Source organism: Delphinus delphis, chromosome 6 (assembly GCF_949987515.2).
Source record: "Delphinus delphis chromosome 6, mDelDel1.2, whole genome shotgun sequence".
Lineage (NCBI taxonomy): Eukaryota > Metazoa > Chordata > Mammalia > Artiodactyla > Delphinidae > Delphinus > Delphinus delphis.
The window spans coordinates 31,815,638-31,833,575 of record NC_082688.1 but is presented as its reverse complement, the minus strand read 5'-3'; the positions used below and the strand labels follow the sequence as shown (position 1 = coordinate 31,833,575).

The 17,938-nt window shown below is 38.6% G+C and overlaps 1 protein-coding gene across 1 annotated transcript in view; it reads right to left on the bottom strand.

Moving 5' to 3' along the window:
• ERP44 (endoplasmic reticulum protein 44) overlaps positions 1-17,794 on the bottom strand; it is a 92,321-nt gene extending 74,527 nt beyond the window's left edge. Inside the window, exon 1 of the mRNA XM_060014432.1 lies at positions 17,514-17,794. Coding sequence (XP_059870415.1) covers positions 17,514-17,570 — 57 coding nt within the window. The 5' untranslated portion in view covers positions 17,571-17,794. The remainder of the gene's footprint in view (positions 1-17,513) is intronic.
• Between the last annotated feature and the right edge of the window lie 144 nt (positions 17,795-17,938).

The following is a 17,938-nucleotide window of genomic DNA, read 5'->3' as shown; positions in this document are numbered from 1 at the left end:
TCACACCAAGGACTAAAACACCAAGAAAGCAACTGCGCCCAAGGCACTAACAAAACACTAAAAGACTCCCAAGCTACTCCAGTCTTTAGAGGCAATAGGTAAGGCTGTGAGTTAAAATGACTGGATGACAAGATGTGATGGGAAAGGAGAAAAGAAGCTCTTAGACAGTACATTTACCTCCTTACTGTCCTTCTGTCACTTAAATGTAGGCCATTTCTCTTTCTCCAGCCAGTGAGGGGGAGGGGGGACAGAAAGAGGAACGGAGAAAGAGAGAAACAGAGTGAACCACCAGAGCATAAAAGAAGCAGGGGAAACACTATTTCAAGAAGAAACAGGGTACTTAGAGTGAAATTTTATAAGGGTATAAGTGAGAGACTTACCAAAGGGTAGTCTAGTTCACAATTAGGAGGCTACTCTGACCTAGGGAACACATCACAATCATCATTTTTAAACAGTTAAATCATGTCTGGTAGCCACCAGTAAGGCAGACACCAGCTCCTCTACTTAAAACACTTTCAATCTACAAATTTAAAATTTGCTTTCACAAGATTGAAATCAAACAAAATCACATAGGCTCTGCCTGCCACCAACAGGTAAAATTAGCGATTCCTTGTATGATGTGTCACTCTGGACTTATGAACTAGGCATAACAAACCTCATTTCAGAAGCTAAACAGAAAGAGAAATGCTTCTTTATATTTTTTAATGATTTCCAGCAAAAAAAAAAAAAAGGGACACATTCACATATATTTGGCTTGTATGAATGAAACTGACTTTAATTACCTAAAACAACTTACTGATAGGAATTACCCCAGTCCTGACAATGGGATAATAAACTTTGATAGTAATACAAGTGTCCTGTATTTCTCTTAGAAGAAAATGTGCCCAGAAGACACCCTCGTTCCTTAAACTAAAAATCATTTAAACAACCTGAATAAAAGTGCATTTTAAGCCATTAAGAAAATATTTTCTATCCCATCTTTAGACTATTCAGGGATATTTATTAACTTAGTACTTCAAAGTAATATTCCAAAATAGTATACTCTTGGAAAATCAACTCATATAGGAATATAGACAAACTCTCTGCTAATTTCCTCATATATCACAATCTATTTTGCATTAGAAATAACAGCTAAAGGTGATCAAGGGAAGTTAGTACCACTGTACATATAAGTATTCCCCAAATAATGTAAGCTAAGAAAGACTTACATTAAGGCATCAAACACTACACTTTAAGTACAATTAACTACTTCAGTGATGGTTTCTCTTGCGTCATGGGCCAAATGAGAAAAAGAAGACTGAAAATCTGGTTATTTTGCTACAGAATATTGGATACTTCTCAGAATTAAAAGCTATTTCTTGAGGGCTCATCTTATTATATATTTACCTTAACCACTCTTTTGTTCCAGACAATAACCAGTGTATATGAAGGAGGTCCTTATAACAGTGTTGTGGACTGGAAAACACAATTTACCCTCCTCTTCTAACCAAGTACCCATCTTCCCAATGGAAGGTGTTTGTAGATGTATTCATGAGATTAGAAAAGGAAAACCGTACGATGAGCTTTTCTTGATCCAAGCTGAAATTCTCATTATAAACTACCTTATATGCCAATAGGTTCTTACCAAATACCTTCATCACAGTATCTAAATTCAAGAAGATCTGTTTTCAAGAAGATCACAGTATCTAAATTCAAGAAGATCCTCAGTTTTCATCAAATCTATAAGCAGATTTAGATTAATGGCCAAAACTTATTAAAGTAGTAGATATCATACATGCTTATGTGTAAATAACCTCACACCTCACTGGAAGCAATATTTAAGGGATAACTATGATATATGTAAGTTAAGCTTATAGGAACATATGAAACTATATAACCAGCAATTTGAAATCTTCCACACTTACACAAATAGGATTTTTACATTTGCATCTTTTCAGTGACCAAAATACGCTATAATTCATCTTCTCTTCCCTAACTAAATTCTACTAGAGAAAGATTATATATTTCTAAAGAATCATCATCATTTTCCAAATATCTAGTCAACTGCAACAGTCAGGGATGTAGTTTTCGAATGTACAAAGTAAAAGAAATGATGCCTTTCTATGTAGAACAAATGATATCTTTCAAATAGCAAAGCATAAAGCATGTTTCCCACTTTCATTTATACCACTTACAAGAATTTATTTGCTTTTGTATTAAAGGCAGAAATGCATATCAAGTTAGATTTTTATTTTTATCAATCACAGTTACATTTGTCACTATTTTGATAAGACTATGCCATAACTTACCAGGGGAAAGAGACAAGTTGATAAGCACTTTAAGAAACCACTAATATTTAGAATCAGACTTTTAAAATTAAAAGCCTCATCCATTTACTCATTTCAGAAGGTCGAAAAGGCACTAGAAGCAAGAGAGATTGTCAGAACAAGCGCAATCCTCCTCCAAGGTACTTCTTCCATCTTATAATGACAACTCTATCCACTTGGCAACCTTTCCTTCTCTATTCATTACCTTACAAAACAAAAATCTCTTCTATACGCCAGACATGATGCAAAGTACTTAATATACATTATATCTTAATCTTACAACCTTGCAAAATAATTATCCCCACTTGCAAAATAGGAAATTGGAGGGTCAGAAAGATAAAGAAATTTGCTTAATATCACACAGCTACAAAGAGGTAGAACCAAGAATGAACTAGGTCTTTCCAGCTTCAAAGTCACTCTACTTCTACTATTGTCAGTTATCCCGGAAACTCAGACCCTAGAACTATTTCCATAATGCACCAACTCTCCCTGAAAGGGATGAACTACATTACATACCTAGGCTTCTGGGGGAAAAAAAAAATCTGAGTAACAAACATATGTTTGAAGCACACAAGAATATTTCATGTGTGCTTGAAATATATATGTTTACTATTTTATATATATTTACTATTTACAAACACATATCTCTTTTACGTCATCACATCAACTCTTGAAGCTGAAGTAGGAATTATATTATCCCTATTTTATAAATAGGGATATTTATAAAATATCCCTATTTTATATATATTTACTATTTACAAACACATATCTCTTTTACGTCATCACATCAACTCTTGAAGCTGAAGTAGGAATTATATTATCCCTATTTTATAAATGAGGAAAATGAAAGTATGCAGTATGTGACATATAGTATATGCAAATATTTGCTAAAGGATTAAGACTCAAATAGGCTAAGTCACTTGTGCAAACTAGTGGCAGAACAGGGTTCAAAACCAGGTCTCTTTTAATTCTAAAACCAGTGGTCTGTACAACAAAATACAACTGTTTCCATAAACTATTTTCATCATTATATACTGAGTTTAAGTACAAAACTAAGTACAGTTATAAAACAGAACTAGACAGATAATTTATTCACTTCATGGTCACATTTTTAAGCGGTTTTTGTTAGTATAATACTGACAGTGCAATTATCATCAGAAGACCACAGGGGGCTGGAAGCTAGTCACGCCAGCTCATTACTTCAGTGTACACAATTTTAATACCACAGGGTGGACAATTTGAAAGTTACCCAAAACAGCAAATGTATTCAATCATTCATTCACTCACTGATTCCTTCATCTAAACAACATTTATTGAACACCTATGATGTGACAGAAGTTGGAAAAGTTTAAGTGCCTACAACGTACCATGGACACGTTCATAAACAGTCTCATTTTGTCTTCCCAGAATTCTTCAAAAGAGGGCTGTATCCTCATTTGAAAGGTGAGAAAAAAGAAGCTCAGAAAGGTTAAGTAACTTCCTAAAGTTAAGTGGTCAAGCTCAGTGCCATTTCCAAGTTCTATGAGTACAAGCACAGGTATACACACAGGCATCATCTTCTGTTCCCACGTAGCTGGCAGTCTACCACTCTACACCACGACCAAACAAGAGTGAGAGCCCAACCCTACATTGTTCAAAACGTACATTTTACTGTTAAAAGTCCTTTCAATATGCACACAAAAGAACTGGAAGGATATTCATTAAAATGTTATCAGTGGTTTTTCTTCATTATGCTTTTCTGTACCATGAAAGTATACTGCTTTCAGGAATCAAAAAATATGTCAGGAAATCTTTTGTTTTCACAGTTTAAGTTATTACGACTGCAGGTTGTGACCCATCCTGTCATACATAGGGAATATTCTGAAAATAGCAAACTGGGGGAACATTGGGGTAAACAGCCAAGGCAACTCCCAGCAGAGCCAGCTGGGCCAGGGCTGAGGAGATCAATATTGCCAGCAACCCTGTTATGGAGTTCTACCTTATTGGGTCAGATCACCCGATTTTTTAAAAAAACAAAGCACAGAATAGAAAACAAGAAAAAAGAAAACATCAGCAAACAACATACATAGTAAGTACAGTTTTGGAAGCTGTGTTTTAGCTACATGACTTAATTTTTTTCTTTTGTGGCCCAGCCACGTGGCATGCAGGATCTTAGTGGAAGTGCGAAGTCCTAACCACTGGACCACCGGGGAATTCCCGACTTACTCTTCTAATACGCTGCACCTTCTTCACAGCATGACAGCTATACTGCCCTCCTTGCTGCTCCTTGAATATGCCTGTGACACTTAGGAACTTTGCACTGGCTAATGCCCTTGCCTGGAAGGCTCTTCCCCCCAAGAAATTCAAATGACTAACTTCCTCACCTAGTTCAAGGCTCACCTTCTTGGTGATGCTTACAAACTCCCACTCCCCTGGACATTCCTGATCCTCCTTACCCTAGCTGTACCTTTTCTTTTTTCCATACACACAATAAATTATTATTAAGCACTTAACCTGTGTAATTGTACTAGAAACTAAGATCTAAGAATAAGAAAGCGTGATACCTTTTTAACACTTTTTGTTCCACAAAATCATAGAAGCACGCAAATAACATCTCCTATAAGTCAGACACAAAACCTGTATTATTCCTCAGAGGTTAACAGGCAAGATAACAAAGGTGAAAAGCAGCAGATCCAAGATTTGAGCCCACATCTCTGACTCCTAAATTAAATATTCTCCTAAAAGTCTTCTCTTTAGTTGATATATTTTCAAGTTATTATTAATGGAAAATATTGGGTGGGCCAAAAGGTTCATTTGGTTTTTTCCATAAGATGGCCCTAGTAGCACTTAGTTGTCTTCAACTTCATTCAAAGCAATTTTGTTAGATTGTATTGTGACAGCTATCATATCAGCGTGCATTTAAAAAAAGACATCAAAATTGGTAAGTTTTTGTGTAGCCATTTTAATACTGAAGATGCAAGAAAAAAAGCAACATTTTTGGCATATTATGCTTTATTATTTCAAGAAAGGTAAAAACGCAACTGAATTGCACAAAAACATTTGTGCAGTGTGTGGAGAAGGTGCTGTGACTGATTAAACGTGTCAGAGTGGTTTGCAAAGTTTTGTGCTGGAGATTTCTCGCTGGACGATGCTCCATGGTTGGGTAGACCAGTTGAAGTTGATAGCGATCAAATCGAAACAATAATTGATAACAATCTTCTTATACCACACAAGAGATAGCCGACATACTCAAAATGTCCAAATCAAGCGTTAAAAATCATTTACACCAGCTTGGTTATGTTCATCGCTTTGATGTTTGGGTTCCACGTAAGTTAAGCGGAAAAAAACCTTCTTGACCGTATCTCCACATGTGATTCTCTACTGAAACATAATGTAAATGTTCCGTTTTTAAAACAAATTGTGACGGGTGATGAAAAGCGGATACCGTACAACAATGTGGAACGGAAGAGATCTTGGGGCAGATGAAATGAACCACCACGAACCACACCAAAGGCTGGTCTTCACCCAAATAAGGTGATGTTGTGTATATGGTGGGACTGGAAGGGAGTCCTCTATTGTGAGCTCCTTCCGGAAAGCCAAACGATTCATTCTAACAAGTAGTGCTCCCAATCAAACCAACTGAAAGCGGCACTCGAGGAAAAGCATCCAGGATGAGTCAACAGAAAACGCATAATCTTCCATCAGGATAACGCAAGACCACGTTTCTTTGATAACCAGGCAAAAACAGTTACGACTTGGCTGGAAAATTCTGATTCATCCACTGTATTCACCAGACATTGCACCTTCAGATTTCCATTTATTTCAGTCTTTACAAAATTCTATTAATGGGAAAAATTTCAATTCCCTGGAAGACTGTAAAAGGCACCTCTAACAGTTCTTTGCTCAAAGAGATAAAAAGTTTTGGGAAGATGGAATTATGAAGTTGCCTGAAAAATGGCAGAAGGTAGTGGAACAAAAGGGTGAACACGTTGTTCTATAAAGTTCCTGGTGAAAATGAAAAAATGTGTCTTTTATTTTTACTTAAAAACCCCAAGGCACTTTTTGGCCCAGCCAATACTTCACTTTACCTCTGGAAGATACGCTATAAGACCAGAGTACAGGCACAATTAAATAATAAACAAACTGGACAATTTCTAAAACAAATAAATAGAACATGCTTTAAAATGTAGCACAGTTTTTATAGTTCTAAAGCAAAATTAGGATATATGAAACTGTTCATTCAAAGATTAAATAAAGAACCAAGTATTTTGCAACACTGGTACTTGTGTTAATTGTGAACAGATCACAAGACTTCCTATGAGAATCAGTAACCATTCTTTTTTTTTAATAACTTTTTAAAAATCTTATTTATTTAATTTATTTTTTTTGGCTGCGTTGGGTCTTTGTTGCTGTGCGTGGGCTTTTTCTAGTTGTGGTGAGCGGGGGCTACTCTTCATTGCAGTGCATGGGTTTCTCGTTGCGATGGCTTCTCTTGTTGCAGAGCACAGGCTCTAGGCGCCTGGGCTTCAGGAGTTGTGGCTCGAGGGCTCAGGAGCACAGGCTCAGTAGTTGTGGCGCACGGGCTTAGTTGCTCCGCGGCATCTGGGATTTTCCCAGACCAGGGCTCGAACCCGTGTTCCCTGCATTGGCAGGAGGATTCTTTTTTTTTTTTTTTTTTTTTTTTTTTGCGGTACACGGGCCTCTCAATGTTGTGGCCTCTCCCGTTGCGGAGCACAGGCTCCGAACGCGCAGGCTCACGGACCCCCAGCCGCTCCACGGCATGTGGGATGTTCCCGGACCGGGGCACGAACCCGTGTCCCCTGCATCGGCAGGCAGACTCTCAACCACTGCGCCACCAGGGAAGCCCCGGCAGGAGGATTCTTAACCACTGCACCACCAGGGAAGCCCAGTATCCATTCTTAAATACTGGTGCTAGAAACTGAGGAATGAGTCAATTTTAGTAGCTGTTTTCAAAGAATTATTTTGACTACAAAAAAAAAAAAATGTAGCTCTTTCAGAATGTGAAGTCATTACAGAAACGTGAGCTTTTACCAGCTAGCTGGAATTTTACTGCAATTGAGCCAGAACCATAGTAATAAAATGAAAGGAATTGAGAAATATCCAAATTTCTCTCTCAGATCAGATTCACAACTGAAACTGTTCTTTACTCACAGATAGACTTTAATGTTGTGTCAGTAATATTTTAAGAGTTGGCATTTCCCCCTACATTTTACAAAACTTCAAATACAACAAAACACCTAAACAGCAGGCATGTAAATATGAGTATTTTGTCCAAAGGGCCAAGAAATTTTAACTCCATTTAATATTTTACCTTATAAACTTATTCACGATCTCTACTCCATCACTAAATCATACTTTCTTCACATTTTGGAATTGGCTCAAATTTAGAAAACTGCTATATGTATTAAAGATTAGCCTGTCTTCATGAGCTCATACAACTTCTGGCCTTTTTAAAGTATGCAGGAAGAGAGATGCACAGTAATTTCTGAGTTTATCAAATTAGAAGATTAAGTTCCTGGCAAAGGTACCCTTCTGATACCTGAGGCAAACAAAATGTTATCAACAGGCCATCTTTTTACAGGTAATTTTACTAACTAAAAATATAGGTACGTACTTAATAAAATTTTCTCTATATCATTTCTAAAAATGAAGACTTCAAAAGGGACTTTATCACAGAGACAAACTGTAGGCCATCAAGTCCCAACGTCCCAGTCACATTCCACTTGGAAGGTCTGCTAGACTCCTCCAAACAGTCTATGCAATCCTACTCAATTTTCAGTTGAAAAACTAAGCCCTCAAGAAGGAAAGAGATTTGCCCTAAATGACCTTGTGAACTAGTAAAAGAAAAATACTAACACTCCAACTCTTATTTTCAAGTTTTAACTAGTATTCTCTGGTGCCTCCCTAAATTTGCCATTAGGCAACAACCAAAAGCCAAATCTGTGCTAATAAGATTATTGACGCTTTTTTCCAGGTTATTGCTATTCCTTGGACAGGTAAAATATGTGTCCCTCACAAGCCGTGAAACACTATTTGAGGCATTTTCCTCATTCTTTACCTCACCTTTGTCTTGGTTTCTGAGACAGACAGCAAGAGCAAAGCTCTAGACCAGCCCTATCCAATGGCACTTTCTGCAACAATGGAAATGTTTCAGCACCTGGATTGTTCCATACAGTAGCCACTAGTTGCATGTGACTACTGTGCCCTTGAAATGTGACTACTGTGCCCTTGAAATATGGCTACTGTGACTGAGGAACGGAATTTTTTATTTTATTCCATTTTAATGAATTTAAGTTTACAGTACAATTCTAGATAACTATAACTTCTGTCATCATACTGCCTGTGACCCAGTAATGGTTCTTATATCCCTTCCCGCCTACTGAACTGAGCAAAACATTAACGATAGAGTCCCATAGAAATAAAAAGTCCTCCAATTCCTTTTTTCCAGGATCAAAAATTCTTCTGATTCCTAAAGACCTTTTTCTAAAATCTCTTAAATCCAGTTACCAAAGCTTCCACCACTAGACCCTTATAATCTTGAGGAAGAAATGGGCGAAGTATTGGCACTCTACTATTCACCCTGCAGTTTTCTTTAGCTCCAATACTAGAATGTTTTTCTGAGATGATTTCTTCCTTCATTTTCATTGTTTTTCTCTATTATTTTAGTAATGTTCATGTCTACAAACTCAGGTGCCTAAAATTAGATACATTAAAATATAATGTTGGGGCTTCCCTGGTGGCGCAGTGGTTGAGAGTCCGCCTGCCGATGCAGGGGACACGGGTTCGTGCCCCAGTCTGGGAAGATCCCACATGCCATGGAGCGGCTGGGCCCGTGAGCCATGGTCGCTGAGCCTGCGCGTCCAGAGCCTGTGCTCTGCAACGGGAGAGGCCACAACAGTGAGAGGCCCGCATACCGCAAAATAATAATAATAATAATAAATATATGTGTGTGTATATATATATATATATATATATATATATATATATAATGTTCAAGGTTCTACATAACAAGAAAATCACAGAGCTAGAGGAATCAGAGATCTTGACCACAATATTACCGTGGGAATCAAAGCAGTTACAATTTGACTGCAATCTTTACAAGAATAGAACCAAGACCTAAGATCCATGGCATTACATAAGAAACTTCTCCAAAGTCCCTTTTTTGTCCCTCTCCTCTTGAGTGGAGTAATCGGAAAGCTGGTGAGAATCCACTAAAGACCATGATTTTTATTTTGGCTAAGATAATAATGAGCTGTTCTAATGGAAACTGGCCAAAGGGTTTGCCAGCTTCTTTAGGGCCAAGTCTGACATCTGGCCATGTCAGTAAGCCACACAGCAAGACTCCTTAAAAAAAAATGAAACTAAAAAAGCAGGTATCCAATTCACGTTAAAGTTACTGAAGGGTACAAGCCTTCTTATTCATTCCACTCAAGCCTGAAAATTAACCCATCAATTTAACCTTTCAAGGCTCTACTCTTATCTTCCTTCAAGAAGATTTCTCTGATTCTGCCAATGAGAATAAATTTGCTTCTTTTCAAACATCTACAGCTGTACTTCTCATACTTTAATGGGCATATACGAATCAGCTAGGTACACTGTTAAAGTGCAGATTCTGAATCAGCAGGCCTGGGGTGAGGACACTGGAAGAAGATCCCAGGTGATGCCCAGGCTCACTGCCACATTTCTGTATAGCAAGATCTACAACCCACTTCTACAAATACCTTAAGGGCACCTATCACTTTCATTTTGGAATTCTAATTATTTACATACACATCTTATCTCCCCCACTGAATTATAAATTCCTTGGAAGCATGATATGAATCTCAATTATATTTTTCTTTTCCACAGCAGACAGCAAACAGGCATTCAAACGCTAGGAGTAAAGGAAAGAAAAATACCAAAGAAATAAAGTTCCTGCAGCCTGGGCCATAGGTAGTTCCTCTCTATGGAATCAAAGGTAGGTTAAAGAGCACTGAATTCTGTGAAAAGTCAAACTGTTTTTCATTTACTTGGTTAAATGAAATACAGTGCAGTAATATCAGAAAAGCTGTGGCCAAAGCATGCCACTCCTTACACTGGATAGCAGAGTGATGGGGCACAGACCTGCAAAGCTAGCAGATTTTTTGGGGAAATACCCAATCAAATAATAAATTTATTAATTAAGGGAGTTACAGGAATATCCTTTTTAAAAAACATAATAGACTACACAAAGAATCACTGAATCATCAAATCCAGTAAGTTTAACTTATAGACTAAAAAATTTAGTTAGGTGATTTATCCAAAGATACAAGTATATGGAAGAGGTGGAACTTGTACATAGATGCCCTGACAGCTAGTCCAGTATTCTTTGCACTATGCTACCTCATGAATGGACACTACATGAAGAAATAACACTTTCCATCGTTCTTAAACTGTATCTTGTGAGCACATCTATTCTGAATTACTGGAAGAAGAATGAGTAAACAATTTTTTGAAAAGGGGGCAACTAACATAAACACATACATACTCAAGCAGGAATATAAATGGTTAATAAATATGAAAAAAATCAACTTTGGTTGTAATCACAGAAATGTAAATTTAAATCAGATAATATTTTTGGTCTACTAAATTGGCACAGACTACAAAAACACCCACTGTAACTAGAGTGTAAGGAAGTGGGCATACTCATACAGTTTTGTTTTGGGGTTTTTTTCCAGAAAAATTGCTTTAATTTGTTTGCATAATACCAAAGTGTTTCTCCCTTTTTTAAAAAAATACATCTTTATTGGAGTATAATTGCTTCACAATACCGTGTTAGCTTCTGTTGCACAACAAAGCGAATCAGCCATATGCATACACATGTCCCCATATCCCCTCCTTCTTGAGCCTCCCTCCCATCCTCCCTATCCCACCCAGGTGGTCACAAAGCACCAAGATGATCTCCCTGTGTTAGCTGCTGCTTCCCACTAGCCATCCATTTTACATTTGGTGTGTATATATGTCAATGCTACTCTCACTTTGCCCCAGCTTCCCCCTCCCCGCCATGTCCTCAAGTCCATTCTCTATGTCTATGTCTTTATTCCTGCCCTGCCACTCATACACTGTTGACAGAAATAAATGTCTGTACAACTTTTCAGCAGGGCAAATTTGTACAATGTATCAGAAATCCTAAATAAAAGATATACCATAGGATCTAAGAAATACAATTCTGGAAAATTAACCTGAGGATATATTTGGAGACCTGCAGTGAACATCATTGTATATGTATCATTTGTACATTTTTTTTAACAATTGTGAAAAGCTGGAGATGACCAATAACCATATTTTATATTAAAAATACCATAATTTATATTAAAATAATAGTATTTTAACAAACGATGAAGTAAGATATAGTGCATCTAAAAGTTGAGCTACTATAGTGTGGAAAATGTTTTCAATTAACTGACAATCAGACATCTTTTCCAAGGCTTTTACAAGTTTTAACCCAACAGAAATATTACTGAATAGAGTAATATATTCCAGTGCTTCTCAATCTGGCTGCATCCTTGGATCAACTAAGGAGATAAAGGGTTAAGAACTCTGTGTCAAAGAATGCAAATGGCCTTTACACAGAAAAAAGCTCATATGAAAAGAGAATCAAGTTAAAATGCACTGAGATAGGGCTTCCCTGGTGGCACAGTGGTTGAGAATCTGCCTGCTAATGCAGGGGACACAAGTTCGAGCCCTGGTCTGGGAGGATCCCACATGCCGCGGAGCAACTAGGCCCGTGAGCCACAACTACTGAGCCTGTGTGTCTGGAGCCTGTGCTCCGCAACAAGAGAGGCCGCCATAGTGAGTGGCCCGCACACCACGATGAAGAGTGGCCCCCCTTGCCACAACTAGAGAAAGCCCTCTCACAGAAACGAAGACCCAACACAGCAAAAATTAATTAATTAATTAATAAACTCCTACCCCCAACAGCTAAAAAAAAAAAAATGCACTGAGATACCATTTCTCACCTATCAGATTGACAAACACCCAATCATTTGACATCAACCTTATTAGCAAGGATATGAGAAAAGTCTGTTACATTGTTGGTGAGAACTCAAAACGGCAAAACTCCTTCCACTATCTAGCAACATCTACAAAGTTACAAATACATTTACCATTTGCCTGAGCAACGCCAATTACAGGAATCTATCTCAAAGATACACTAGCAAAAATAGTTTTGCAAAGTAGTTTAACACATTTGTTAAAGCAAAAGAATGGAAACAATAGTAGCACATCTACCCAGAGGAGCAATAAGCAGTTTAAAAGAAATAGGGAATATTTCTATTCTGATCTCTAGGATACACTTTATAGAGTTTAAAAGGGGACAGAAAGAGGTGGAGAGAGAAAGTATGAATAATATGCTAGAGTTTATCAAGGGGAGGGAGAAACAAATATACACAAATATATAAGTGCAAGTAGATTGCTTACATTTTCTTTTTAAAAGGAAGAATTTTTTAAAAAATTTTTAATTTTAAATGTCTCTTATATTAGGAGGAAGTTAAGGCAGTAGAATAGACAGGGATAGAAGTTGGCCTGCTGTAAACATAGTTTGCTTTAAAGATCTGCTTTGGAAGCAGTAAATTTTACATAATTATATATTAGAAGATATTTTTTAAAAAACTGAAAGCTAAATGAAACAAATGAACCTAACCATATATTGAGTTGATGGTTAAGCCCACATAAATTTAATTACAAATTTATAGGGAACAAAAGGAACAGAGAAACATGAAACTACACTATGAGGATCCAATCAGCAATATTCAGAATGTAGCAAATTCTACAGGACAGAGGACCCAGTTTCCCCAACAATAAATTACAAGGGAAAAAAATGAGATGGAGAGTGAGCCTATAGATTTGTAAAGTTTTATAAGACACATATAAGCCTATTGGGATGTATGAACCTTATATAGCTCCTGCTTTGAACGTTCAATTTGTTTAAAAAAAAAATTTTTTTTTTCTTTGAAACAGTCAAGAAAATCTGAACATTGACTAGATATTTGATCACATAAAGAAATTTCAGTGACTTTTTCTAGATGTGATAATGGCATTCTGGTTTTTGCTTTGTTGTTTAATTCTTATCTTTTAGAGAGACATATTAAAGAAAAAACAAATGACCTGGGAATTAAAAACAAACAAACAAAGAACAGTGTTTGGATCCCACAGATATAACTAGCCTGATGTAGGGCCTACACATCATTGTATTAAAACTGCCCCAGGCAGTTCCAATGAGCCACCAAGTTTTGTAAACCACTGATCTGGGGCAAGTCATGTCAATAGGATAAATAACTCACTGAGTTATGAATGGAACTACATGTCTCCAAAAGTACTCTTCTTGAAGGTAGGAATCAGTATGTATCATTGGCACTAATGGCTAAAAGTGACATCTCTGAATTCTACTGTACTTATTTTTAAGGTACTTATAAAGTTAAATAAATGTTTACTTAGCTCTCTGATTTACTTAGTTTCCTAAGCAAACTTTTCTTGGCTTCTTATACATATTGAACAAACCAGGAGCAATAATGGTAAAAGCCTTAAGGTCCAGGCACAAGGCAATTAGAGCTAGTAACAACTTATGATCTATAAACATAAACCATTAAGTGATTAACAAGAAAGCATTCTCAATAAAACAACTGGAGCAGGTTACAAACCTCTGAAGCACAGAAGGTCATTTAGGCTATATCAGACAACTTCATTCCAATTTAGTCTTATTTCTCTTATCTCAGCTTTTCAAAACTTTTGTATACAACCCATGCAGGAAGAACAACTGCTAAGAAATAATTAATTTAAGGGGAAAATGATCACTTTTAATCCTGAATAAACCCATCTCAGGTAGAAAGATAAGCAGAAAAGGGCTAATTAATAAGTAACTGATCCTTTGGTTAGTGATAAATGAAATGTCCATTTAACTTATCCTATAAGCTGCCAAGTAATGACTGTCACAAAGCAAAATGAAAAGATAATGCCGAGGGCTTCCCTGGTGGCGCAGTGGTTGAGAGTCCGCCTGCCGATGCAGGGGACACGGGTTCGTGCCCTGGTCCGGGAAGATCCCACATGCCGCGGAGCGGCTGGGCCCGTGAGCCATGGCCGCTGAGCCTGCGCGTCCGGAGCCTGTGCTCCGCAACGGGAGAGGCCACAACAGTGAGAGGCCCTCGTACCGCAAAAAAAAAAAAAAAAGATAATGCCAAGATACATCTGGCTGGGTGCTTTCCTCAAATTCAGGCAGCTCAGTTCTCCTTAAAAGAGCACACAATTGGGAAGGAATTTCCCAATCCAGACATTATATACATGGGGTTTTAGCAGAGAAACCTTGCTGTCTCCAGCATTCCAATCATCCACAAAATATGATGAACAGTTATGCAGGCAGAGATTATACAGTTCAGAAACTAAAGTTGTAATCACATACCTAATGGATCAATTCAAACCATTACAGAAACAATAAATATTCGTGAGGTACAGAAAAGGTATCAGGAGAATTATGCCTCTCTGCATTTGCCAGGTGACTCAAATTTTTCTTCAGATTTATCCAAAATCAGTGCACCCCTATACTACCACACTTTGTCCAAGACATGCTGCAAATTCAGTGGAGTTTAAAAATAATTTAAAGGCAATGGGGGTGTTTCAAAAAGCAAGCCTGAAATAAAAGAACTCATTCTCTAAGACCCTGACTTTAAAGATATCTATACATAAAAGCTCAGGGGGAAAAAGTTATCACACTGAACTTCTGTGTTTAGTTACCCATCCCAGAAAGGCTTTTTAGGCATAGAATGATATGTCCCAACATGCTTTTGACATCAGGGGGAAAAAAAACCACTACCTGCCTGCAGAAGTTTAGGATTTTATGTTCCTGCTGTTATCTTATGAATACCACTAACTCTCAATACATCTAATTCTTTAGGGCTGAGGTAGAGTTTACCTGAAAAAAAAAAAAATTATTGTGGTAAGAGAATATACGGCTTCTTATAGCAGGCCATTTAAGGAAAAAAATGACCTCAGCTAGGGGGAAACTTGGATATTCAATGGCTGTATGTGGGAGGGAATAAACTTGAAGTCTGAGAGGGGAAGTTGGAGGGAGGAGGAAGAAAGCACATTGGAGAAGATAAAGGGTATATTTTTAGACAGGTGGGATACTGAGTAAGCAGTTTCCATCAATAGAACAGAACTGCCAGTTAGATAAGTATTTCAAACTGTGATCAGACAGATGTTCTATAAATATTTGCTAACTGGTATATGACTATTAAAACTACTTTGGTAAATACTGTGTTCAAACTGAATCTAGCTCGACTTGTAACTCTGGCTTACTAAACCTTTTCTTGGGCTTTATTTTCCAGCATACTAACCTTTACAGGTATTCTCGAAAATGTCTTCTATTCCTCTACATTTACTCAGAGAGATAAGTATACAAAATGTTAACTAGATTTTAAAAGTATTAGAAAAAACTCTTTTCTATGCTTAACAGGGTTTGTAGGTTTTCTATAAAAAGTATGAGTTATTTCAAAATAAATTCTTTTCTCCTTCTTAAACTTAGCTCTACAACCAAACAGTGCATCTGATGTAGTTTTCCTATTCAGTATTTCAACTTTTCTTTCCCATCTCTTAAGATTTTTTGCCCTTCATATTTTTTGTAACCTAAAAGTAATTTCTGGCAAACAACTCATAATTCAGGCCATGGATATGGAAAGATTAGTATCTATTATCCTTAAAGAGAAAGTGGTCTCTGATAACAATGAGTATTATTCCAGTACTGCTAGAAGGAAGAGAGCCACAGAGTATAATGCAATTACCAAGAAACAGCTCTCTACAGAGTATTTTCCTCTATACAGAAGCCACTCATTACCATATAATTATAAGAATTCCCAATAAGACACTTCATCATTTAACATCACCATGTTTATATGCAACTTTTAGTTCTCAAAAGTACTTTGACATTCCCCTTAGTTTTCATAGCACTTATCCTCTGAAAAGGTCCAAATACTGTGTATGGCCTTTGAATATGACTTGAAAATCACAAAGAAAAGAGAGGGGAGAGAGGAAGGAGAGGGGAGAGAAGGGAAAATGGGGAGAGAGGGAAAAGGGAGAGGGAGAGAGAAACTATTTCAAACACAAATATTAAAAATGTAACGTGATATGGCAGAATAAGCACTGCGAGTCAGAGATCTGCTTCAAATCCCAGTTCTGCTGGTAACCAGCTATACGCCTTCCTGAGTCATTTAATTATATTTTTTTACATTGTCAAGACTGATTTTGACTTAGTGTTCACCTTAAATTTAGCTTTTTAAAAACCTACTACAATTAAAGTACTTCAAATATCGTATTATAACACTAGCTCAGTTAAAGGTCCATCATTTTACCACCTGGAGTTAGTCCTTTACTTTTGTCTCAATTTGACCTGCAGCCTGGATCACTTAGGCTGCACCCTCAAGATGTATTTGGAGGAAGAGGGACTGTAGGAAGATTCCTTTACAAGATGGGATGGTGCTGAGCCGGTGAGGAAGTTAAGGAATAAGTGCACATGCATGCAGAAAACCTGGTCATTCACAAATCAGGAGCACTGAAGAACAACTCTGTTTAAATTTCGGGAGGTATAACCAGATTTGAGGGCGGCTCTGAGCTGAGGCTTTCTGGTAATCACAGCCTCCACCCTTCAAACCTTTACTCCCCCAGTGGACACCAAACCAATTTCCAGTTCCGGGTTCCCAACCAATCGTATCAAGCCACAACAGAGGGCTCCGCCGACCCGGGCACCGTTTTAGGGCTCCAGAGCGAGATGCACAAGACCCCAGCACCTGTCGGCCTCACATTCTTCCCAAAAAGAGGGGGTGGGAGGGAACAGTAGGTCTATGCCCCGACCTTCTGTACTCAGTCTACCGCAAAGTCCGTGAGCCCTCTGGACTGAAACAACCTCCGAACTCCAGGGGAAGGGGCGCTGCTCGCCGTGACCCTCCCATAGATCCTTCTCCCAGGGCTAATCTCCGGTTTATAGGTCCCACCTTCGACCGTGGCTTCTCAGGCCTCGGGAACCCCGGGCCTGGGAAGCTGACAGACGGATGCCGAGAATGAAGGCAGCGGGGGAGGGTGCACTCCTCGCCACCAGGGGAAAAGATAGGAAAGCAAGGGTAGCGGCAACTGTGTCCCCCTCGGCGAGGGCGGCAGGCCATCCGAATATCTGCCGAAGGGTCTGTCATTCCTTTACTCACTCACCAGGAGCAGCAGGGAGCATCTGAGGTCGGGTAAGGATAGGAAGACGGCAGGACTCATGGTAACGCCGGGGTCCGCGGCAGGGACTGGCGTTGGCGGCTGGGACTGGACAGGGTTGGGTTGGGTTAGGAAAGGGCTGGGCTCCGGGAGCCGGCGGCAGTGGAGGATTCTCCCGGCAGCTGCACCTCGTCCTCTCGACCCGGAGCTCCAGCGGCGAACACCCGGGACAACTTCCAGAGAGGCCTTGCACACCCTCACTTCCGGGTCCTGCCTACCTCGGAGCACATCGGAATATGTAGTCCTGCCCCATTCTCAAAGAGCACGTCATTGGGCACCAAGAACTCTTTTCCCATCAGGCTATCGGCCCTGGTCCACCGAGCCCGCCGCGCGCGGGGCTCTGTGGGATAGAAAGGGCGGAGGGCGGGAAC